This window comes from Pagrus major, chromosome 10, assembly GCF_040436345.1.
Source record: "Pagrus major chromosome 10, Pma_NU_1.0".
Taxonomy (NCBI): domain Eukaryota; kingdom Metazoa; phylum Chordata; class Actinopteri; order Spariformes; family Sparidae; genus Pagrus; species Pagrus major.
Window position 1 is genome coordinate 19,263,688 of NC_133224.1, and position 26,804 is coordinate 19,290,491.

The 26,804-nt window shown below is 43.6% G+C and overlaps 1 protein-coding gene across 1 annotated transcript in view; it reads right to left on the reverse strand.

Moving 5' to 3' along the window:
• Positions 1-259: 259 nt before the first annotated feature.
• The window catches only part of fgf11a (fibroblast growth factor 11a), a 96,145-nt gene continuing 69,600 nt past the window's right edge, over positions 260-26,804 (reverse strand). The window contains exons 4-5 of the mRNA XM_073475116.1: positions 2,333-2,531; positions 260-402 (exon numbers count right to left, since the gene is read on the reverse strand). Coding sequence (XP_073331217.1) covers positions 260-402; positions 2,333-2,531 — 342 coding nt within the window. The remainder of the gene's footprint in view (positions 403-2,332; positions 2,532-26,804) is intronic.

Genomic DNA, 26,804 nt, shown 5'->3' on the forward strand with positions numbered 1-26,804 from the left:
GAGGGCTGGTGTGGATGGGGGTCTGTGAGGGTAAAAGGGGCTTCCCATTGGCCAACTCCCCTCTGCATGGACCTGCTCCTTTATCTCCAACTTTACACAAGTGCATTGTGGTACGTGGAGTTCTTGTGGGGTCAGTGTTGCAGGCAGCAGGTGTGTGTGTGTGGGGGGGGTTAGCCCTAACAACCGAGTTCAGGGTGTCCGCTGGTGCCCAGTGCCCCGTGTCCTCCACCCCTCCTCCCACCACCCGTGTCTCTGAGCGCTAGGAGGTGGAGGTTTTGGTTTTGGATTGAGGGTCCTTCTTGCCGTTCTGGAGCACGGGCGAGTCACTGGAGGTCTTGGGCGTTTTCCTGGGCGGGCTCTGCTCAGCGACGTCGTGTAGAGAGGGCTCCCTGTACATGGCCACTAGAGGGGGAGAAGATATAGTTCAAGGTCACATAAAATGCTCATTTTCATGTTCACAGTTTTACTTATGGTTTACTATTCAGAAATCACATTTTTTTTCTCATACTATCTTTTGCTGCAGCACCTACATTTGCACTCGTTAAGGCCTTCCTGCCGAAAACCCCCGGTCTAATCTGATTGGTCAGCTCTCACAGGCATGAGCAAGCACCACCCACTTGAGCGTTTAAATACTTTCTTAGTATTTGTATAACACCTAGATACAAAGTAACATTAAAAGCCTCTATGCCTTGCTGCTATTTTTTATTTTTTTCACAATCGCAGTGCAGTCTGTGTTTTGCTTTCAGCACTTTGTTGTAAATGTCTTGGATTACACTGTGCGCAGTAATGACCTACATTTCTGTCAGCCATTGTGTGATAGTGGCTAGTGGCTGCAACAATGTGAACATGACCTTATTCATTCAAAATGTGAGTTAGCCGCAAGTTGATAAGGAAACAGTGGTGCACAAAATACAGCAGAAGAGGGAACAGAGAGGATGTTTTATTTTAAAGCTGCACTGATTAAATTTTATAGGAACAATGGATCAAATAAGGATTTGTTGAGCAAAGCGACTCATCCCAAAAGGGTAACTCTTGGGGAGTACTACTGCATATGTGAAAAAAAGTAGTACAAAGCCTTTTGTGGCTCCAGAGGAAGCTGCTTGGAATCCCCAAGGCTCCTGCCTCCCCTGATGTCACTCAGTGGCTAAGTTGCATTGTGGGTAATGTAGGCGCCAAGTTAGCAATTTGCTTGTGAACACGGTGGAGCATTTAGCAGCTAAAGAGCCATATTTCCCTTTTAGGAGTTGGGGGAGACCAGAAAAGCACATAAAGTTTGTTTGTCACTGCCCCCTAAGTGACCCCAAAAATGAATGAATGCAGCTTTAACAACGATCAAAACATTGCCTGATTATTTACAACGAATGTTTGAGAGCGATATTATCTCTCTGCCTTCTGCTGCACCTCCTCAATTATAGGATTAGACATGCACACAACTACTTTTTTTATTTTTATCTCAGACAAAATAAGGCAGACAGAGAAAAAAAAGAGTTTAAGTATGAATGAGAAACTACTGTAACATGACTTACCTTACAATGTTTGTAATGTTAATGTATAATGGAAAATCAATATCTTGAAATAATGTAAATACAGTACAGCACGTCTTTAGTAAGAAACAAGTTACTGCAGTTATTATAAAAATGTTAAAATCCCATCCTATCAGTTCCAGTTTTTAGTACTGTGCCTTCAGGCATTTAATAGTGAAGTAAAATTCTGAAAATTCAGCATAATATTTAAGTTAAATACCTTTTGATATACAATCACAACTCAAGGTCGGCTTACTTACTTCTTTTATGCTAAGGAAAGGGGGGTGTTTTGTCAGCGTAATATATCCAATGACTATTTTCAAGGTCAGGATTAACTTTAATGCTTAAAGGGGACTATAATGTTCATTTCCAGCTTTATATTTTTATTCTGGCTCTCCACTACAGTAGCATTGCATGATATAGAGATAAAAAAAACCTCCTAATTTATCTAATATTGGCTCTTTACAGAGCCCCACAGTCCATCGTCTGTCTGAAACAAGATGTTTTAGCTCCTGTCTCTAGAAGTTGGACAAATTGTTGATATTGATATTGATATACAGGAAGTAATGTGATCCATATTTCAAGTATAGAACAAAAAAGTAGCACGGGCAGTTTTATTCACCGTGGTTGACTAATTAAAGAAAAAGCTGGCACCGAAAAACTTCCGCCACTCCCACCAGAACACTGAAGGTCAGAGACATGAGCTTTTAGCACCAGAGATGGTGACAAAATCAAAGCAGTGAGTGCGCTGCAGGATAACACTCCCTGCCTCTGGAACAGCATGTGCAGGACATCTTAATCTGCCGTACCTTCAATGAGTTTGGGCAGGAAGTGCGCGGCTCCCTTCGTCTTCTTCACGCGGTTCCCTTTCATGACCTGTCCGTCTCGGTTGATGCCGATGTACCACGCCCGGCCCGACTGGGTCTGTCTGTACAGGATGGACGAGTAGGTGACGTAGTAGTTCTCGAACACACACTCCTTAAACTTACACTCGGGCGTGAAGTGTTCCTGAAAGACAGAAAGCGCAACATCAGGTCAGAGGAGAAGAATAACACATTTGGAGTGTCTGCCATTTTTTATCTCTTCTATTATTTATATATTTACTCTCCAATTCCACCAGCTCAGCTGGGAATGGGAGGAAATGGGGCCCACATTTCATCGTGACAGGGTTACAGGAGCATCTGTGGCTGCATCAACAAACTGCTCACACACACACACAGCGACAAACTCATTCCAACATGTGCACACGCCTATTCGCCCACATGGACAAAGTGGTTCCAGCGCCGGGATGCCATAACTCAGCCGGTTCGGTTTACCTGTAACAAACAACAATCAACCGGATCCTTCACCTCCATCGTGGTTTAACGAGCCCACCGTCGGCCTTCAGCTCACACACACACACGCACGGTTCTGCATTAGACGATACGTCAACACCGGGACATCCCCCCTCCCTCCATCTCGCTCTCGTTACAGCGCTCACATATTCCCTTCTCTATCTCATATTCCGCCTCTCCTTCTCCACCTCGTTCCCTCCATCCCTCCGTCATTTGGTAACCTTGTTGAGGAACAAACCAATTTGCAGGATTGATTTGGAGCCTTGATGTGACGGGTAAGCAGAAAAGGCCTGAATAAGGAGTTTGCTCTCTCTCTCTCTTTCTCTCTCTCATTCATTTCTCACTCACCTTCTCCTCCTCCTGCTCTCCGTCTGCTATCTATTCCCCCTCTCTCGGTGCTGTCTGCCACCTCAGGCTCAGGGCCTCAACGCCTGCCTATATCCATTGTAGCGCACATAAACAAGCTAATTACATTGACTGTATCGCCCATTCTTTAATTACACATCCATTCACTTAGGCAGCCATTCATTTCCTCACCCACCCATTAACTTAGCTCTAATAGCACAGAGCCGAATCCGAAAAGGTCTGGAGTCTCTCGGAAGGTGTAATCAGATTGCTATCATTAACCGTGTTTGCGCTGCAGTGTGATGCGTCTCATCTTCTCGGCGCTCTGCATGTGTGTGTGTGTGTGTGTGTGTGTGTGTGTGTGTGTGTGTGTGTGTAGATTTCAGGGCAAGATCTTCAGCATTAGAGCCCGCTTTGTAAAGCCCGATCACCGGCTCACACACCCACCCAGACAGACCTGCTCCAGTTCATTAATCGATTAATCTGGTGAATTAAACTGAATCTGGCCGTATGAGTAGTGTGTGTGTGTGTGTGTGTGTGTGTGTGTGTGTGTGTGTGTGTGTGTGTGTGTGTGTGTGTGTGTGTGTGTGTGTTGAGGCTGCATCATTACCAATCCATGACCAGCCGTGTGCAAAGGAGGTCTTTTCGATTAGCTATTATCATCCTGGGAGACCAAACATGAGGAAGCAGCAAAGGAAAGACAGAGGCTGGAGTTTTATCGCCCAAACAAACTCCGATTTAATGATTAAAGACAAAATAATAGGTGTCCGTTTATACTGAATTTCAGTTCAATAATGTCAAGGTGGACCCAAACACGAGAGGAAAGTCAGGCAAGTGCTGAACAAAAGGCGAGCTTTTAATAACAAGCCGAAATCCAAAAGCCACAGAATCCAAAATACAAAGGGGAAACACAAAGGCTAAACAAAGTGCAAACCAAGAAATGCAAAGTACAAATCAAAGGGCAAAGCACACACCAGGAAAAACACGATTCATAAAAGCCAGAAACAAACAATGAGAGAAAGGACACCAGGACACCAGGACAGGCTCCTGTCAGGACACAAGTGAACACAGAAAAAGGTCGAGGAAATCACACAAAGGGAGGAAAAGAAAAGCAGAACGTGATACACAAGGGCAGAACTTCAAAATAAAACAGGAAATAACAGAACCACAACTAAACCCATGACAAATACTCCATATGTGGCATATAATTCAAGTTTTTGTGCCCTTTCACAGACTAAAGGTCACATGGCAGGACCAGTGGTGCAATGGTGGAAAATACATTTACTACTGTTACTTTGTATAATACTTCATACTTCTACGTGATATTCCAGAAGTAAATGTACTTTTCACTCCAAAACATGTATTTGACTGGTACTTTTCATGTTTTACCTACATTTATACAATACAGTGCATTGCTAACAGTTAAACAAGTTGTTCCCAAATGTGTGTGAGTTTGGTCTGAGCTCACCACACAAAATTTGTATCAACTATGCCAAAATGGCAACGAAGTATTGAACCTTTTGGCCAAAGAGCCTTGTTGTAGCTCCTTTTCATGTCTCAGAGACCAGTGAGTTGAGATTTTCCCTCCAAACTTCTGACACGGTTTTAAAACTCCCTAATAGTTAAAAAAGAAAAGCCAGAAGAATCATTTGGTCTTCATGAAGAAACCAGTAGGAAATGCCTGCGTCAATTTTCTAGAGCTCAAGGTGACTTTATGTCTGTTGAATATAATGTAGGATGGGGAATATCATTGTGAATGTACTTTTCCTTGAGTAAAGAATCAGAGTATTTCCTCATGTACTCAATTACTGTACTAAGTGAATAAGTAAGTACGTTTTGTGATACTTCACGTTCATGCTTCTACTCCACTACATTTATCTGATATCAACAGCTGCTACAATCAACTTCTGAAATATAATGCATCAGTATGAACTGAACTACTAACAGTGAATGAACTAGATAAAATTAGTCCCACCTCAACATGCTAAAACAAATGCGTCAGTAATGATAATCTAATCATATTTTAGACCATTCTACCACCTAATGTATGTTTGCTTTGGATATTGTTTTCTTTTTGGGTGCCTTTATTATTTAGTACAGCTGGAGATTTGACAGGAAAGGGGGGACTAAGAGCAGGAAAGCGCTGCTGCCAAGGACTCCTGGCCTTGTTGCATGGGTCATAAACTGTTTTGATATTTTAAGTACATTTCTCTATGAATACTTTAGTTTATAAAGTTATGAACGATGGACTTTTAATGTAATGGAGGTACCGATGAAGTGCGGCAATGCATCTTTGAATTAAATAAAGTACTTGACAGCACAGAAGGTCAGGCCAGTGATCATTGGAAAAAAAATCTATTTAGTTTTTAAGAGATTTTAACATATTATCATTCTTAAAGGCTGATGAAAATATGTTTGTGTATCTGTTTTGGAAAGGCAAGAACTGACAGGAATAAATGTGATAAATTTGCTTCACCTTAAATTCTTTCACAGTACTTTGCAGAAGCTAAATACCAGAAAACTTCCCATTTTATCAAATAAATCAAAGTCTATTAGCAATACAGACTTTCTTATCTGCCTCCTTTAGAGTGCAGACTGCTCTTTTTTTCTGTCCTCATCTGTTGTCTCAGACTTAACACAGGAGTTGAGCACTTGATGCCCTCAGAGTGAACATGCATAAGAAGATGGCTGACAGCACCTTTGCACGACATTTCAAATCCATGTTTAAATCGTGCTCGGAGGTGGTAAAGTAGCAGCAAACACGAGCAAAAGTCTGTCTTCAGAGAATCATTCATTTATGATTTCCCCTTGTAAAATATACCTTTAATATTTGATGAGAATTAACTCTTAGCATGGTGCTACACTGACTGAACCACCCAGCAGCGTGCCGCCCGCGTGAATGATTGCATGAACGCTCACCTCTGCAAGAGGGGGCTGATGTAATCCAATTTTTTTGTTTGCAGCTTCAGAGGAAGAGTTTAAATATTTCAGTAGTTTTTATCATTACACATTTCCTCTTTTTAATTATCACTGCATCGGGAAGTTCAACTATCACAGTTTTCCAAAAATGACTTCACTTTTGTCCCTGTCCAGAAGTCGGCCACGTTCACTCAGTCACAGACGCACACTCAGGTGCCATCAGCAATGCTGCTTTATGGGATAACACACTATTAAGCAGACACATTATTCACACAGCAGACACACAGGGGAACGCCGCACATCTGTCTGCACAGCGTTTACTCTGACTAGACTTCAGGCTGAGTCCGCTGATCACTTCCTCTTTATCAAAACCAGAGAAAATGTCCGACTTCCTGCCGCCGCTTCTCCTGCGTCATCTAACAAGATACTGAAGGAGCGGAGCCTCGAGAGTGAAAGTCACCCGAGTCCAATAACCCCTTATCTGAGAGACAACACAGACTTCATTATGGCTGCTGCAGTTCCTCTTGTGTTCACCAGGGGCTGCTGCAAACACACAGGGGCTCCTGTGGCTGCTGCTGTCGACGCTCCAAAATTAACTGGCGTCTACTTGCCACTCCATAATGCTCAGCCCTCTCCAAAGGGCCTCTTTTAGCACGCTGAAAACCACTCCAGTCGCACAGAACAGCCACAAATCCACACGAGGATTTCTCTCCGGGCTGCTTTTCATGCACTGAACTCAATGTTTTGTGTATTTTGAGCAGAATTTGCTGAAATGTTGCATTATGTGATTTAGGGTGCAGGGACGGATATAAACCTGATGCAACAACAATGCAAAATTATATCCAGGGCCTGTTAGCAGCTCCAGGAGACTGACCTTCACTTCAACTATGACGCAGATTTACAGTTTTGACAGGTTTCAGTGTCGGTGCAGACTGATTAGGATCAACGTATTAGTTGGAATAGATCAGAAAGAGAAGGAGAAAACATAGAAATACACACACTCACTAATTACATCATGTCAGGGTCAATAAAAGGGATCCATGACACACTTTTTGGCAATAAATTGACTGAAATCCTCTGTTACACACAGGAGATGAGAGGATGTGTGTGTGTGTGTGTGTGTGTGTGCGTGTGTGTGAGGGTGTGTACATCCACTCATGCGTGTCTGCTGTTGTGACAGAGAGACATGACAGATCCCTCTTACATCAGTGGGAGGCCACCCGGCGCCAGATGACATGCATATACACACACACATACGCACGCACACACACACCGCAACATCAGCGGTGACGGATGGAGCGGTCGCCTCCCTCATCACTCACTCCCACAGACAGAAGAGAGGGAGAGGGATGGAGGGAGGGAGGGAGGCAGAAAAGAGGAAGAGGAGGAGGAATGAAAAAGAGGACGGGGGAGCAGTACAGTGGGATTATTCTCCAGTAATGACACATGCTCTTGTCTCATTTCCATCCGCTGACACCTAAAGACATTATTCAGGCGCGTTCGCAGGCGCACGGCGGCCATTAACCATTTTGCCTCCCATGCGCTCAGCTGGGGAATTGATTCTATGTAAGACCTCTGTGAAAAGTCAATAGGCATTAGTCCAGAAAGAAACCCTGGCTTAGGCTTTGATTGGACGCTGCGACGCGGCGACGCAACCGAGCGCATAGAACTTAAAGTGACTTACAAGCCGCGATCGGGCAACCGCAGGTTAATCCAGGGGCTTTAAGTCGCAGACACTTATCGACCGCGTCCCAGAGGACAAATGTATTTCACTGCGTCGATAGGCCACATGTATGTGTTTGTGCTGGACGTGATAGAGGAATACAGGAGATGTGTTCAAGTTTTACAGCTTTCAGTAAATGATCTCTGTGGTTACACGCGTCAGGAAATACAAACTGATCGATACTGGGAGGTCGGATGGCCTCATTCAAGCAAAATGGGCCTCTGTAGGCCACTGCTAATGTTTGTGATCGATCAGATGGAGAGATGTTTATGCTCATGAGCTTCATATTCAACAGAGATGGGACAATGTCATTGTTAATGCTGAGTCCTGAGGCAAGTCCCAAGTCAGGACAGAGAAGTCCATGGTCAAGGCCGACATGTCCAAGGTCAACGTCGAGTGCTTCAAGTCCAAGGACCTGGATGGTAAATGGACTGGATACAGTGCTACTCACATTTACATCCACCTGTGCACAATAATTCATACACTGATGGCAGCGGGTGCCAACCTGCTCATTAGATAGAAATGCAAAGCAGCCCACAATATTCATTCACACATATACTCACACTGATGCAACAGCCATCAGGAGCAATTTCACGTTCAGTATCTGCCCGAGTACGACACAAGTAGCTGGAGTCGGGGGATTGACATGTTACAGATACGTATTATTGAGTTGGTTGAACATACAGATAATGGTTTACTCCCTCACACTTGTACTTAGGTATGATATTTCAATTCTTTTATTTCAATTTCTCCTTTAGAAATAAGTATGATTTATACAAAAACTATAATAAACTCTTATAATATGATGCATTGAAATGAATGGGTAAACCCAACAGTGTGTGAATTGGGTAAAAAAAGGTCCACCTCAACCGATCAAATAGCAAAAATGGGGCGTCCAGATGTTTTGAAACAGCAACATCTGGTGACCTTTGTTGTGCCCCTAAAAATAAATACTATTTACATATTAATGCATCAGTGATAGTGAAACAATACAATATAATACATAAAAGTACAACAACCATGGTGATACTCTTATTTGATGCATTATGAGTGCTTTGAAACTTTAAGTACATTCCCCAGAGCTTTCACCTGTAATGGAGTACTTTTACTGTATATTATTGCTGCTTCGACTTGAGTAAGTGGCTGCATGTTGCCATCTGTTTTGTTAAGCACAGCCTGGTCTGTACATCTTAACGTGATTCCTCCAGTGTCATTTTCTTGTCTGCCTGCACCTAACTCACTTTTGCCTCCAGCTAAGACAGAAAGTGAATATTAAGTTTGAATTTATGTCACTAAACCAAACGTTTTATTTGCATCTTAATCATATTCACACGTTCGTGCAGGGAATTCCATGTTGATCTCTGTTGCGAGTGGATGACAGTCATGTCATGATAAAGGTCATGAGGTCAAGTTCGCTTCACAAGTCCGAGTCTGTCAGTCGAACATCTGTCAGATCTCCAGCCTGCCCGTCTCTGCTCCGACCCTAACTGTCTCTTCACTTCACAATCCAATAAAAAAAGAAAGTGTCGTTAAAATATCCTGCGGGGGAGAGAAAAGTGTAAAGGGATGGCTCGGGTTATAAAAATATATTGGATTGATCATGAATTGAGAGCTGTTTTCTTTCATCCGAGAAGCACCGGCTGCAGAGGGTGTTTTGTGGGCAGAGGTAGTTTGAGACACGACACAGGAAATCGGCTTTAACGGCCGAGTGAAGAGATTTGTGCGTGATGCAGTTATAAGTTAAGAATTGTCTGTCATAATTCACACGTACAAGATCTGTGTGTCAGTGTCATTTGATGTTGTGAGTGATACTTTGTGCTAAATCACCGGCTAATGAAGCTTTGAGGAAACACTTTAATCAGAACATGGAGCAGTGGGAATACAGGATTTTTGGCTGAGGATAAACCGTGCAGGGAAACAAAGTAGGGCTGTTTTTGTCCCCGAATACTGAATGATGAAATATTTACCTGCAGATGCAACTCTTGTCAAAAGGATAAGAATCAGCACTAACAGCACACAGAGCAAGGTTAGCCTTACAGGAGCTTATTTACCAGCAAAGCTGATTATTATCTGAGCAAATGAGCAGGAAAAAAAAAACAAGCTTAATTGAGGACAAACAGCTGAGGAAGCATCACAGGAGCTTGCAGAATAATTGTCTAAAGATAGGAGTAATTATCATTTATTAATTTTATGCACAACATGTAGCCCCGCTGGCACTCTGTAGTGTTATCATCAGCACTGCTCTCTCAGAGTCTCCGCAGAAACCATCACTCAGCATTTAGGGGGAGAAAACTTACACAGAAAAAAAAACAAACTTCCATTTCCAAGGCAGCGCTGTGTTCTCAGGTGGGTAAAGCAGCCGGCTCGACTGTTACGTCCACGAGCATTAAGTGAAAAATAAGCTCCGCCCGTCAAAGCGCTCTCAAGTCCGACATTAGCGCCGGCTAACGGTTTGTTCGCTTGAGTTTTGAAAGGAGCATTTTTCTGGTTGACTTGCGCTACAACCGGTGAGCAGTGCTGTTAGGAAATGTTCACGGGAAAATGAAATGCTTCAGTCTGAAAAAAGAGAATGTGTCGTCTTCACTGTGGCTGCTAGATTGCTGTCGCACAACAAAATGACAAGAAGGGCAAATGATTGTAGCTCATATTCAAGCTCATTTTAAAGGCCCTATGAGTATTATTTGTTTGTTTATTTTTAAAGTTTTGCTTTAAATCATATCTGATCATATCTGTAATTTGTGTTTAGAATAATTACGGATGTAAACAAACCCCACCAACTCATGAGGGACATTCAGTATTTGGTTCTTTGGCAGCTAATCCCTCCCCTAATATTCAAGAGCAGGTCTTGTGAACTGGAAATGACCCTTCCCACTCCCACTCCATCACAGAGTGCGACTCTGTTTGTACTGTCGCCACACTCACAGGTGAATGAAGCACCTTTCATTAAGTCTAAAGGGAGCGGCGAGCTTCGGGACAAACTATTTGTTCCTTATCTTAACCATGGTTGCTTATCAGCATCTTTCGGAAAGTGGCGTTTGTGGTCGTTTTTCACCCTGATGTTCATTAGCTGCATGGGTTTTGGACAACAACAAATGACTATGTCTACCATTTTCTAGACTAGTGAAGAGTATATTTGATCTTATAGCAACACTATGTAACTTTTAAAGCTACTGACACTTTGGGTTGATGGCTCCGGCACAACTCGAACCCAAAGCGTCAGTATTTGGTGACCTGGGGATGAGACTCAACAATCAACTACCTTTCTCCAGAAAGTTACAAAATGGTCCTTTAAATAAAATGTACCATTTAGGTTGTTAACATTTGACACGTTGTTATCTCAGTTTGAGAAGTTTACGTTTCCAGTAGTCGCACACAACTTAAACTTGTACAAAGCGTCCTCCATGTCGAGCACAACACAGCGTTACACGTCAGTCAGTCGGATTTTTAACCCACTTCAACTCCAGGCTAATTGGTTTGGAGTTGCGCTTAATGTGACAGATGTGCAAATGGAGTAGCAGTGGGTAGAGGGAAGAGGGAGTAGGGGATATGTGAGTCATAAAACCAAAACAATAGGCTGACAGATGCTAAAATGCTCTGTGGAATGCTAATGGAATTGGTTGATAATTCTTTGTGGGTTCCTTACAGTTAGCTATCCCTTTTTACTTGCAAAGTCATGTGACCCATTGTTAACATGAAAATACTGAGGTAGCTCCAAAACTACAGGGGGTACAGGGCTGCTGTTGGCAAGTCGCTCAGTTAGCCATGTAGCTAAGTGGCCCTGTTAGAAAATGGCAGTCTGAAGCTACAAAGCGTCACCTCTTGCAGTACAAAGTGGTGTTCGGAGACAGGACTGGCCGGGCTAGCAGGTTAGCATCTGCCACACGATACATAGACGTCCTTGACATATCTTACATATCGCCCCTTTAAAAATAAGACATGATGTAAGTTCTAGGCTTAACAGGTAAGACAGCCGTCATTTCTGAATGATCTGACAGCCCTCCCAGCTCAGACAGACCTCACAACAACCTCGCCTGCCGACTTTAAAGGTTCTTTTCTCCATCTTTCTCCGTCTGGTCTCCACCTCTCGGCCGCTCTGCGCTCCCGCGAACTCTCATGAGTGTCTGTGAGTTGCTGACCGACAGAGAGGAGAACAAAGTTTGGAGCAGTTCAGGCGGAGAGGGGTCCGCGTCTGTGCCAACATTCTGGCATTTACAGGGACGCCCTGAGGAGCGCTGGAGCTCGACCAGGGCTGATGCACTCATAGCATCCAGAACACACACACACACACACACACACACACACACACACACACACACACAAATAGGCAAGCAGGTGAAAACCCATCCAAAAGCACATATGCAAACTTGCATGTTCCTGATATCTGAGCGCACAAAAGGACGAATAAAAACGACACATGCATGAAACAACCCTTTGACACAAACACACAGGCAGACAAATGAGTGGAGATGAAAAAACAGACACGCACACACACACAGACACTGACGCTGTAATGAGAACAGCTGGAGAGGGTGCAGGCGGGTGCACAAGGGGGAAGAAGCAGGGAGGGAGGGAGGGAGGGAGGGAGGGAGGGAGGGATGTCCTCTGCTTCTCACCTTGACTGCCAGACCCTCGCTGTGCGTTTGGGGATTTTCCAAAAGGGAACCAGAGGTAACCTGCCTTACCTCTACACTGCATTTTTCATCTCTCCTTCTCTGCTCCTCCCTCGTCTTCCCTTCCTCTACCTCTCCTTTTCCCTCCTCTCAGTATCCTCTCAGTCTTCCCTCCATCCTTCACGTTTCCTCCCATCTCCTGCCTCAAGGCCACGTGTGTCTGCACGCCCCTGCTGCCACATCAGAGGAAGGTGTGTTTGTGTGTGTGTGTGTGTGTGTGTGTGTGTGTGTGTGTGTGTGTGTGTGTGTGTGTGTGACAAGTGGGGGGGTCGATCAGAGTGCGAGAAAGGAAGGAGAGCAGAGGAAAGGAAACAAGAGTGCTGACTCAAAGAAAAAGAGACAAGCGGTTTCTGATTCGATGGGCGGGTGAGGAAGGTCAGAGGAGGGGAGTTGGAGGCAAAAGGAGGTGTGTGTGTGTGTGTGTGTGTGTGTGTGTGTGTGTGTGTGTGTGTATGTGTGTGTGTGTGTGTCTGCAGGCAGCTCGGTCCTCTCAGGTCATACTGTAAGAAGACTTTGTTGAAAGCTTTGCTGAGGGAACCGACTAATTGCCAGTTTGCCACCTGTCAGGTGTGTGTGTGTGTGTGTGTGTGCGTGTGTGTGTGTGTGTGTCCATGTGTGTGTGGTGAGGGATGGCGGCCAAGGACTACTTTTATACACCACATGCTTACACTGTCTACACCTAAGGCATGTCATCTCAATATATAAGGCAGCACTTGTGGGTATTGTAGGCGAGGTGATGAAAATACAGACATCAAAATTATTTATGACTTTGTGGACGACTGTTGTGAGGTTCAGTTATTATTATGGCGCCGACAGACATCGAGATTTCAGCAATCTTAGAAGTTTACTGTGAGCCACACTGTGCTGCATGGATCTGATATATGTGGGTACAGCACCAAGGTTGATATATGTAGACCGATGAAGCTAATGCTGTATTCCTGTTGGTTGGCTAGTAGACTTGTTCACAGCACTAGTCACATTGTGAGATCATACATTACTGGTAGTATCATAATTTTGTCCCGGGCTATCTTTGGTCTCAACGCCGTCTGCAACCGCCATCTTTGAACTTCACCCACAGTAAGATATAGAACCACCATTTTGGAGCCACGACCAAAGAACATTATGTCACCTTTTCACCTGAGAATAACAGCTTCAGAATCATTTTGATGGTACAGTGTCTTGTAATAGGGTGAATGGTGTCTGTCACTTGTTTCTGCTCATGTAACTTCAGTGAGAGGGAAGGATCACAGCGTGGTACAAGTTTTCAAGACATCATGACATTGTTCTGACGTGACGAGCTTTGTTTGTAGTCGGCGCCTACATTAGGTCCGACAAATTGTTACAACAGTGGCGTCGCACTCAGCAACTGTGGCCACAAAATGCCAATTTCTACATAATGTTGCTTTAAATAGGAAAATATATTTTTTTTTTTAATTTTCACCTTTGTTTTTATTGACTCTTACGGGATGTAAAAAACTGAACTGAAAAGCACCTAGTGTAGCTTTTGACTGGTCTTGGTCGGCGGATCCCTGCTTTGTTAGTACAGAAGCACATGAGTCATGCATTACACATTCCTGCTGACAGGGGTAATGTCTGTCTTTAGAGTATCAGAGCCCTGAAACACGAAGATGCACTGGAGGACCATGTCAGCTGGAGGGCGGTGACGTCTGCATGAAAACTGGTCGCGGTAATGCACTGAGAAATGCAGCAACATGCCAGGAAAAGGCAAAGAAGAAGATAAAATATTCAAAAAATGTGCAGATAAAGGGAATGCAGACGCTGACACACTTGTTAGGCATCAAGTATACACGCAATGTTTTTTGATGGTGTTATGGAAAAATCTCATTTTTCTCTGTGGGGCATACTACCTTACTACTGTTTTTAATGACGGCTGTGTGCTGAGGCGCTCTCCAAGGTGCTGATCCTGCTGCAGGAGGCAGCGAGGGAGCTCTCCTGAGTGCCGTCTCTCTCCCTCTGCCCACGTCGCTGGGAGACCGAGGACAGCTGGAGCACTCTGCTAACTCACCATGTCATACCATTAACGACACGTGACTTCAGAGTTTCGGCTCACTTTCACGGCTCTCACACAGCGGGCAGCTGTTCTCAACAAAAAAATGGCTTGCATTCATGAGATGGAAACCTGCAGGATACGCGAATTAGCAAATATGTCGACCAAAAAGTGCAAATAGTAGTAGATAGAAGATGAAAATAACATAAATCAAGCAGACTACAATTTAGGTAATGGTTTAAAAGTGTCTCAAGTCTCTTTTCTTTGCATATCAGTAAACAAAGAACATGATGTCGTGTGTCTGCTCTCATAAGTTTACGGTAAAAGTTTAAGAGAACATCCCCTGAACTTCTCAGAGTCTATTCCTGCACGAATCCTTCGACCTACTCTTCACAACAGCTCTGCATGAAAACCAGTGGACTAAATATCTTACACTGTATGCACACGCTCCCCCTCTCACACACACTTCCTCTCTGCCAGTCTCCACAGAGAAAGGACCTGCTCACCGTTATAGAACATGATGGATGTGCTAACTCTCTGTATCACCGAGGACCATCCAGCCCATAGAACTGGATTTGTAAGACACGGAATTTATACAGCACAAACCCACCCATATAAAGAAAATCATTTACAGTAAAAAAGCTTGTGTACCCATTCATGCTCGATAGCCTGTAAACTCATGTAAAGTGTATCTATGCCTACAGCTGTGTGTGTATGCCTGTCCTCCTGTGTGTGTGTGTGTGTGTGTGTGTGTGTGTGTGTGTGTGTGTGTTTATGGGTTGTTAGCACACATCAGAATGCAGAACAGGTCTCCCGCCTCTCAGCTCATCGGGACAGTCGTAACTCTTGTCAAAATGCAGCAAGGCTGTTGTGTTGGCTCTGGATGTAGCTGCGGCATTTTAAGGTGGATGTGAAATCCTCATGTCACCTCCTCCTCCTCCTCCTCCTCATCCTTCATGATGCCCCACATCTTCCTCTAACTGTTCCCCCGTCCTTCTTCCCTCATCTTTTTACTCATGTCTCCCTTCCCTTGTTCCCCAGGCATCCCCACCTCCACTTTTTCCCCTCGTCTCTGAGGTTGGTCATGTGAGCAGAGGTGTTCCCTATTTAGCGGTCGGTGCCTCAGTGCATCTCTAAAGGAGTCCCCATGGAGAGCTCGGAGGAGGCCACAAACGGTGCAGAGGGAAGGGAGGGAGGGGAGGGGAGGGGAGGGAGAAAGACTGAACATCAAGCAAGTTAGAGGCATGGGAGAAGCATTAGGGGAGATAAATGTTAGGGGGAACCGGTCACGGGATGAATAAGCATGGAGGCAGAGTGGAGATCAGGGGTGAGGTTGAGTGTAGAAGCCTGTTGACATGGAGACTACTCGCAGAAGTAGTTGGAAATGCTAGCACGGTTCAGCACAACAGCTTCCTGCAGTTCATAATATTTGCTCTGGACTTACTGTGAACTCTGTCCTGACATTTTGTTCCCGGGATCATACATCATTTCACTCAACAGTCTTGCTTTCAAGCAGTTTATTTCTTATTCCTATTCCTTAAATACCATTGGACGATACAATGAAGCTAAATAAATACATACACATTTTGAGCTCCATCTTCCCTCAAAGGTCAGCGGCATCAAGATGGTTTTCCCATTGATCAACTGCATGCACTTCCAAGACAAACAACAGCTTCAGTAATTTGTCCCTGAACGTCATCTATTTACTATCCAGTGACAACAGCCTGTTGCAGCAGTAGTAAATTAAGTCAGGCGCAAAGGAGGAAGTCAGATGATGTCGTCCAGGAGCAAAGGTGCCCAAAGTTTTGCTCTTGGAGGGCCAAAACTGAAACTAAATGGTGGATGATGGGCAAAAAGCATGTATACATCGCATTGTATTGTACTGTTGAATTAAAAATGGTACAAGGATCCAGGTTCCCTTAATTGACTGACTTCCTGCAGAGTCCCTCCCCCTTTTTTTTTTCTTCTAGAAACCTTATAGTGGGATAACTTTGACAAAGAGGCCCCACTCAGGGAAGCCCTGAATGACATTTGGGGAATGACAACAATGGTTCACAAACCTCAACCAAGTATCTGACCAAAACCTTGGCCTTGACCTTGGAGCAGGTCCATCGCTCAACTCGGCGCTCTAAAATGGAAATCGGCAGGTCTTGTTTTGATCGGCATGACCAAAAGTGCTGATGGAAAAACACTGCAGGTGTTGTTGTAGAGGACATGGATAAATGACGTATTGTGTCATTGAATCTGGAGGACTTTTGGGGAAGTTTCTTCCTGCATGAATCCAGACTCGTAGCACAGGGGGTGTTCTGTATAAAAAGTAAAGCCCCTTGAGGCAGTTATGTTATACTGGGTTATATAAAAAATATTGATTTTGACTTGATAGATGTACTCGCCTTCATGAATCTAATGATAATATCACTGATATGAATTTATTTGCAAAATCTTTGCACTTTTACATGCTGTTTTTTAAGGTGAGACCAGAAGAGAACAATAAGTCAGTCCAGTCATTGTCTGGTCTGATGTGTCTTTCATCTAACTTGACAACTTTATCAGAATACATTTGAACTTGCAAATGTAACGTAATGTTGGTGACCTTGGAATCGAAGTGCAACTTTAAACATCTGGACGACAGTGTGCACTGAATATGGAAAACCGTTCAGTTGACCGCGTCAGTCATCTCAACATGCTATCGATACACATGCTGTAGCTGTGTTTGTCTCTCCCCTGGAATCGCAGGTGAAAAGAGGCGGAAAATGGGTTTTATTTCTGCCTCCCTTCCTCCCCACCGTTGACGCTCAGTATTGGGTCGCTGTGGAGTTGTGTTTGTTCATCCTCACAGTGTAGATCCACAATGTCATCCGACGGAATAAAGTTTTACTTTGCCAAACTTTCCCCTGTTAACTGAGGAGAGTTTGGCCAGAGCCGGTCCTGGGTATCGGAGTCCGGCCCAATTATGTCTGCCTGCCTCTGTCAGATTGTTTATACCTGGCTGCACATGTGTGTTTGTGGGGATGTGGAGGGTGGCTAAATTGCACAGGGGGTTGTACGAGTGTGTGCGCGTGTGTGTGCAAGTTCATTTTTTTGCAATGTGTGTGTGCCTTTTACAACATCTCAAACCCCCCCACCCCATCCACACATCACTCCTCCCTCCCCCCACACCACCATCTCTCTACCCGGGAGGCTTTTCCGGAGCACACGGCTAATAAAGTGGGCCAGGTCCACGGCTGAGCGCTATTTTTATCAGAAAGCAATTTTCAGGAGGTGCCCACAGGTAAGCGGGTCCCAGTGCCTCAGACAATGGAGCCATGACAAGGAGTTTCCCCCCGCCATTAACCTCTGCTGAGCTACCCGCGAATGCCCCGCTGCTCCAGGAGCACCGCACAGCCACCGCATAGACCCGGCCCTGGTCCCTGTACTAATATCAAGACTTCCAAGAAAACGTTCATTGTGGCAAAGTCCCTGGAGACAAATGACTACATGACTGGTGACCCCAAATGATTGTTATTTCCTCTTTTATGCATTCTCAGGATGTATGATCTGAGATTTGTAAGGCGATAGATGCAAGGGCTAGCCAGCAGTGGATGGGGAATGAAAAGAGATGAACGGTGACCAGATGAATAAAGGTACTGCAGAGGTGCAGGCGACTGAATGATGAAGAGGAGGTGTGTATTGTCGGGGGTGTGTAAAGACAGATGGACGCAGCCCATCTGGCCTCTCTTTGTATGCAGCTGGACTTTCCAGCACTGCGAAGAAAAAGTTTCAGCTTGTGCATGTTACCACCAAAGAGTCAGGCTTCAGTTCTTACATGATTAATATCATCAGTGAACCGCAGCAGAGTGAAATAGAGTGCATAGATGTAGGTCACTCTGTAGGACTGTATGGGGTCTGTCCTCTCTCACACTATAGCGATGATGTGACCATATACAGTACACAATTACCAGTGATAGAATGTGTCTCAATGTAACTAAGTACATTTACTGCACAAGTTTACTTTACTTGAGTATTTTGATTTTCTGCTACTTTATACTTACACACCATGACTTTTTGGAAGCAGATTGCAGCTGCATCAGAGCCAAAGTAGCACTTTCTTTTATAGTAGCAACTGTAAAAACACTGATTCAGATTATCAGAAAAATGCTGAATATTGGCTGCGATAATTGACCAGGCCAATAATTTCTCAATTTATTGTACACAGTATACACTGTACACATAAGTAAGTACATTTATATTACACTCATGCTTGTACTTTTGATACTCAAGTACATTTAGTGATAGAAAATCAACTTAATATCAGAGACTTTTACTCAAGTATCATTCATATCTGTGACTTTTACTTTAGCCAACATAATACTTCAACGCAACATCTTAACTTTTACTCGTTTATGACTTTCTACAACACTGATTTACTTTTTAATTGACTTTTTTTTTTAAAAAAAAAACTTTTTTAACTGAGTTTTTGGTCACTTGATAGCAGCAAAACAAGCTGTAATCACAACACTGACGTATTATCACCCTATAAAGTTGATACAGCATATCCATTAAACACTGAGTCGTGTTTCTTTAAATGAATTTAAGTCCAATATTCACTTCTCTTTATGCTCTGTTTTGCAGACTTAAACAGATTATGTGTACATTGTAGATTTGGTCTTTATACTCCCCAAACACTGACTGTGCAGTCGCTCGTATTCCCACGTCTCCCGGGTATCTCACATTTCTAATCAGCGTGCGAGTCATCAAGTTACATCGTCATGTTATCCCCGAGGCATGCCACCTACATGTGTCTCGCGCTTGCTGCATTACGCCCTTACAATTAACATTCACCTGGGACGGCTGTCACTGAGTTGGCGCCGTGACAGTTCTGCTGAGCCAGCGTTAAAACGAAAGACATCAACTAACATCGCTTGATTGGTGTCTGAGGAGATGCTTCATTTCAGTCAGAATATGAAGGAGCACGCCGTCACAGGGGTGAATTTAAAGCGAGCCGAAGTGATTTAGTGCCTCCATGTGTATTTTCCACATTAGTGTCAGTTCAGATTAGATTAAGAGTATATCCTGTGTATGGACAGGGTGCAGTTAAAGGCGCCGGGAAATAAAGAGTGAGGAGGGTAAAAAAAAAAAAAAAGTGAGAGCTGACCGAGAGGGAAAGGTTTGAGGACGAAGGCAGAGAGAGGGGAAAGGAGAACAGAGAGGTAGAGGACGGAGCTAGGACGGCAGATAAGGGACACGTCAAGACAGGGATATATATTCTGAATAAAAGAGGTTCAGGGGGTGACAAGAAAAAGCAAAGGAGGAGGAAAGTGGCGATGGCGGAGAGGAGAGGAGAGAAAAAGACAAACCACAAGAGAGGCCAACAGACACAAATGGCCGGACGGGGAGCGAGACAGACTGACAGGCGAGTAAAAGCTGTACAAGAGAGACGGGGGGGGGGGATAAAGGGAGATAGGGGAGGGAGAGGGGGAGAAAGATGAGCTTGGTGGCGTTTGTTGCTCCCAGCGGAGACGTTATGTTCGCTATGAGTCTGGGCCTGTCAGGCCATCCTTCTCCTCCTCCTCCTCCTCCTCCTCCCAGCATCCATCGCTGCTCCTCTCCCCGTCTCTCTTTCCACCTTCCTCCTCGCAAGACAGCGACAACAATCAGCCCTGTTTGTTATTACTAGTGGTTAGATCCAGCCTGTCCTGTCAATCAAATCGCCCTGCCACCCCTCTTATCCTCAAGGAGTCTGAGGAGGCCCGGCCCTGAATACAGATTCAAGTGCGTGGCGTCGTATGGAGACACGCGAGGAGGCTCTGCGACGCAAGAGAAGGTCAGAACAGTTCCATCCAGCCGTAAGCTCATAGTTTAAGCTAAAGGTGTCAGTTTTAAACCAAACCCTGTCTCCATTCTGCACATTTTAATGTAAATGCAGAGAAAAAAAAAGGAAAAGCGTCACTTTGCGGTGACTCACTCCTCCCGCTCTCCGTCTCACCTCTATTATCATCTGGTTTTATCCTCCTGAAACAAGAGGCTCATGTAAGGACAAAAGGACGATCGCTCCGTCATTTAGTCCGTCACTCCCACTCCCTTATTATCGATCTTGCGCACAACAACTCACAGATTCCCAACGAGATGAAGGCGTCGGAGGTGTGTTACTTTCTTTTTACAGTAGATTACTCGGTGGTAAAGTTTGCATTTCACCGTCTCTCCTGAGTGTTAGAAGAAGCACCGACGTGTTACTTGGGTGAGTCTCTCAGGGCTGAACTGGGAAGAAAAAAAGTCCATCCCTCTTCAGTAAAGTACTTCCTGTTTACTCTCTTCCTTTGTCCTGGCAGGAGCTACTTAAACTGTCTCTGTGTTAAATGTGTCTGGAGGTTTAAAGTGTGTCGTCTGCTTGAACGTAGCCACAGAGAGGAGCTGGGGATTTACCGTGCTTGCATGTGATCAATAATTCATGCTGTGTGTTTGCAGGGGAAACACCACTGTGCAAACTTAAGTAATCAGACGTCATGTACGTGGATGTTCAGTGTGTTAAAGTCGAACTGAAATGTAAATTATACAGCAGCTATTGGGCATATTTTTTTTATAAATAGGAGGAAGTAGGGGGATCCAGCTTCCTCATGACTGTCACAATCACAGCAAAGGTTAATCCCATGACCTCAGCCTGTACCTTACTCTCTTATTGAGATCAAGACACAGTGTAGGGAGTGTTAAATTTACACGGAGGTAGCTAACAGCATGGCTCTCAAGGCAGTTAGTAAACTTTAAAGGTATAATTTGTAACATTTGTAACAATGTAGAAACACAGGATTCCACCCATGAGACCAGTGCTTGTGTCCCATGTGAAGCCAGCAGTCAGTGTTAAGACATGTAACGTACTTAACTTATGTCACATATATGATGTTATGTTTTTCAGTGTTTATTTTTGTTTCCACGATGATGAAGGTCACCTGATTCTTGTCTGCGCTCCATAGACGTTAAATTAACATTATGTAGAAACTGGCATTTTGTGTGATTTGGCGCCCCAAAAGAAATGTGTGTTGATGGGTCCCCACAAAGATCCTACGAGATGGCAAGGCAGCCCTGAAACTACACTTCTGTGAGTGAACCCTGGTTCAGAACCTTGCTGTGTCATTGAGTAAAAGACTAAACCTGTAGGAGATCCAGGACTGCTGTGCTGCAGCTCCCCCTGACCTCTGACCTCCCTGCGGAGGAGCCGGGGAAAAGAGAATTTCTCTACGGGCATCGATGACCTTGACCAAAAATTGCTTGTGGGACTCTCCTCTAATCACTTCTTTTCTTTCTTGAGGCGACTGACTAATGTCTCATACTTCAAACAAGATTATACATCGAAAACGAAGTGGAATTCATGATCAAGCACATTTCATTAAACAAATACGTAGTACTGGGTTGCAGGCTTTTTTAATTAGCTTGCGAGATAAACTGAGGTCAACACAGACATTTGAATATTTATAAAAGGTGACTTTATTTAATTAGATTAGATGATTAGATAACATTTCAGTGATCCTCGCAGGGAAAATGATTTGTGGCAGCAGAGGCAGAGAAAATAAATGAGAATAAAACAAACAGAAACTACTGAAGATAACACAAAAACAAAGGAGCTTTAAACGAGAACGATGCGACTGATAAAGATAAACGACGGGGCTGAAGAGGGCCAAGCTGCAAAACTACTTTTCTCTTTTCTCTCAGCCATTACTGGCGAACGTACAGCTGGGAGGAGGTACTTCATTTTCAAATCCTTTAAATAAGTGTCGTAATTATCTGCTTGTGTAAGTGTGTGTGTGTGTGTGTGTGTGGTCGCAGGAGGAAAACGCGTCTGCCACAGAGGCCCGTGAAAGATTAATGCTGAGTAGCCACTGGAACAGTGCCGCAGCCTGGGCGAGCCTTTGTTATTGCTACGGGAAGGTAAGAGGAAACACCTCTCTGGCTCCGTTACATGTTGTTGTTTCTGATGTCGCTGGAAGATACTGGAAGAGCACATCATGTGGTTATAACCATCTGTATGGTCTCCTACAACGATCACACGACTACTTTATAAAAGCAAATACATTTTTGCAGGAAACATTTTACCTGTATTATGTTTTTTAAATAATAAAATCAGGAAAAAAGGTTAAAGTATCATTAATTTCCATTTGATTTCTTTTGTTTTATTACAGTATCCCCTCTTGCTATATATCTATAATCTGGGCTCATTATTGAAAAAGTCAACAGTGACTTGAAGCGGAGGATACCACATAAGTGCTTATTTTACCTAAACCTACGAATTCTGTGCAGTAGGTAAATGTAGCACTTTCTCTCACTGCTCAACGGAGCATAATCCAAGCAGCAACCAGGAATTCCCTAAAAAACATACTTGGCATTTACATTTGCTTGGACACTTGATCTGTGTTGTGCTGGAAGTCGGTCGTTTGTTCATGTCAACAGACTGCATGTGTTAACGTTAGCCACTTTTGCTCTCTGTTAAAGCACTGAGACGAGGCGCTCGACAATCTGAGAGTCTGACCCGAGTCCTTCGCAAAGAAATCCACAGTCCAGCAGATCAAACACATCTTCTCCTTTGAATCTGACTGAAGAGAAAGTCATTTAGATCTGACTTAAAGAATGGATCACTAGAAGAAAAAAAATGTCTCACTTGCCCCTTCAGGGCTTCCATATAATATACTAATTAAAACATTATTTATGAATATCATATTCAATTTTTGCCATAGATGTTTTAAATTCTGCACACAGGTCTTCTACAGGACAGTAGTGGATATAATCCATTCGACTCAATCAGTTTGCAATGGTTGACCTCTTTTGCCACATTTTTGCTAAATTCGCCATGTCTCCCCTCAAAGCAGACCAAAAAAACCACCCCCACCCCACAGTCATTATCTCAAACATCTCCCTCATTTTAAATCTTTAAAGAAAGCATAAGAAATTAAACAACAACAGAGTCTCCCACAGTCCCACGATACCGTTTCCACTACTACAAGCTAAACCAAACGAGTACCCGTGACCTAAAACGGCACACGTACCAGAATATTTTCTGAACTTTTTACATGTTCATGTTAAATACATTGAGGTTATTTCTTGCTAAAACTCGCCTCACCCTTCAGGGGATGACGTAGGGGCCTTGTTCCCTGCACATGCAAACCGTTACATAACAGGGTGTTAAGGCTCTGCACCGCCTCTCTCCGGACCCTGAGGGCAACGAGCACAAAACATGCCTCCCTCCTCTATTTCTGGTCTCCATCTTCTTCTCCATCTCTCTCTCTCTCTGGTACTCACATGAGCACAGAACAATAGAGCAGGTAGTTTCAGGTAAAAAAAAGAGGGGGAAGAATCCTCCTCCATTGTCCTCCCTCTTTTCTCATCTTAGAGGGATTTTCTCGAGCACTTCTCTCCTTCCCCTCTCCCTAGTTCTTTCCCCGTGGTTCTTTCCCTCAGTGAAAATGGGTCACCTTTCTTCTGTCAGGAGAATGCCTGGGTAAGTATAACCTCTATCTGTGTGTGTGTGTGTGTGTGCATGGAAGGTTTTTACTGTCTAGGGGGGTTCCAAGCCCCAGAAAAAAAAGTCGCACAAGGACCATTTTTCTGGGGCTCATTAGGGGAAAAGTTGAGTTTTTTGGGTTGGAGGGTTAGAGTTAGGTTAAAAATATGGATTGGGGCTACTTCTGACATTTCGGGTAGATGCACTCACACTCAAGACTTTTTATGATTAAAAAAAAAAAAAAAAAAACCTTTTGGTATTCTGGTATTTTTCAGCTCGTGTCTTATTCTCATCATCGCAGCCATTTCTGATCATTTTGCCCCGGGCACCTCCATTGTAGGGAATCAAGAAGCACCACTCTGGTGTATACTGTATGTGGGCTAACCTCAGGCTTTCCAAACAAAACCAATGAATCATTTAAACGATTGTTTTAATCACAATTTCAAGTGAAAACAAAATGTAGTACATAAAAACGCCATAGAAAGAAAGAATAATGCTTTATGTGTAAGAATATATATTTTTCATAATTTCCACAGACGAATATGTAGCATTAGTAAGCCACTTGGCTAACCAGACAGCTAGCTTGGTGAGCCTGTAAATAATCCATTTGCAGTTAGCAAGCTAATCCGTGGAGCTAATTTCAGAGAGAAGCTTTGAAATGTATATAACCGAAGTAAGGGATGATCTGTAATCTGTTCTATTTAATAGCAATCACAATCCACGATCTAACTCAACCTAAACATGTCCTGTAGACTATAGCCAGACCTTAAGATCCCCTCCATTCATGTATTAAGACTTCTTTAATGTGTCTGACAATGTTTTTGCAGAAAAAAAGTACAATTACCACTTTCATTTTTCAAAATGGCACCTGCTCCTTCTCCCTTGAACCAGGATCAGCTTCCAAACCATTTGTGATGTCACAAATCATGCTCGTAGGACCGCCTTGAACTACTTGCACCAATATGCTCAACATTATTTTGCTGGCGTTTCCCAAGTCTCTACAACAGGTTCAACCTTCATCAGAATATAACCACAATTCTGAGAATCAAACCCTGGTTAAACAGAAAAAAATCCCTTAACTGCAAGTAGAGATTTGAAACAGAGTCTCATTTAGCGTGCATTCAGTATTTGATTTTTTTTGTTCAGCCATTGATGAGAAATGTTTCCTCCATAGACACAAACAAAACTTAAATAAAACTCAAGAGTCAACAGTGACCCAGTTCAAACCAGACTTGCCAACTACTTGACGTCACGTTATGTGATTTCTGACCAAGAAGGGCTTGGAAGAGCTCTGTTATGTGTCACTGCAATTTCCGGTTGGCAAACTGAGACACTACTAGAATTAAGGACAGACTTAAAGTAGTGTGCATGATTATGCCTCAACAGAATGACGTTTGCATACAGGACTCTGTTTCATGTGTATGTGTGTTCTTTCCAGGCCAATCCTCCATTGTTCCACCTGATAGAAAACCCTGTATCTCCTCTCCTCGTCTCCGGCAGTATGCATGCGGCCAGCGTTGTACGGACTTTGAAGTGAGCGCTCCGATGCACTTCAAACAAGATCTCACACACTTTGCCTGTGTGCCAAGAGGAGAAAGGCTGAAAAAAGAGCTTCTCTCTGCATCCTGATAGAGTGCACTCTGATCCACCCTCTGTCTCTTCATCTGTTCTTCCATCTACCTCTCAAACGTGTGGCTCGGCTTCACCGTTTCTCTCTGCACATCAATGAGAAATAACTCTGTGGAAGCACCGCATGAGCCGCTTCACAAGTTGAAGCGAACAAGTGCTGCTGTGACCGAGAGTGGGAAAGCGTTTCATGCGCAGATGCATGCCGACATTAGACACAGTTTCGAGATGTCACCACCATAGCCCGCCACTTTGTGAGTTAAAGAGAATCAGGTCGGGGGGGAAAAGACTCAGATAGTCTCCGACAGCAGCAGTGTGTCGTGTGATAGTGTGAGTGAGTGTGTTTTTGTTTATGTGTGTGTGTGTGTGTGTTAATCAAAGTAAATTTATGAGTGTGGAAAAAAAAACTTGGCACAATTTAAGAAGCAAGACGAGAATTTAAAAAAACGTTAGCCATTGTATATATACTGAGATATACAGTATATTACGAGCACTCTGATCCAATACCAACTTGCATACTCTGTTAATCTGGAGGAAGTGCCTATAAAACAAAACCCATGTGTTAATTTGACAAACCAGTCATTAAAAAGACAGCCAAACTGTACAGCTAGAGAGAAAAACTGTTCAAAAGCCCCCAAAAAATAAAACTTTAAGAATGACACTTTCATTTTTGACTTTGCCAAACTTCAAAGTTTGACTTTTGTTATGCAACTCGCTGAAAATTGGAATAACTTTTTTAAATGAAAAAAATACAGTGCATGCTGGGAAGTAGGCTTAATAGCTAGCAGTGTTTTCCAAAAAGCTGAATTTGATTTGTTAAATAAATGATGAGAACATTCAGTCAAAAATTTTTTATACTGATGATAAAAGTGATAAATGGACGATTTCTGTTGATCTAGACTTGAAACAGATAAACAAAAAGACCTGGCTCGACATAAATAAGCTGTTATCTGTCCAAATCTTCAATTTATTTCACTCTGTAACTCCAGCTATCCTTTGAATTTCAGCGACACGCTGGTATCAACAAAGCAAATGAGCTCTTAGCTTTCGATTGACACCTTATTTGACTCAAGCCTACAGCCTGAAGCCTACAACAGCCAATGAGTGTCTGTGTAGAAAGGAAAAACCCACCCTCTATACTGTCCTCTCTCTTGTCAGCCACCGGATGATTGACGCATCACGTAGCCAGC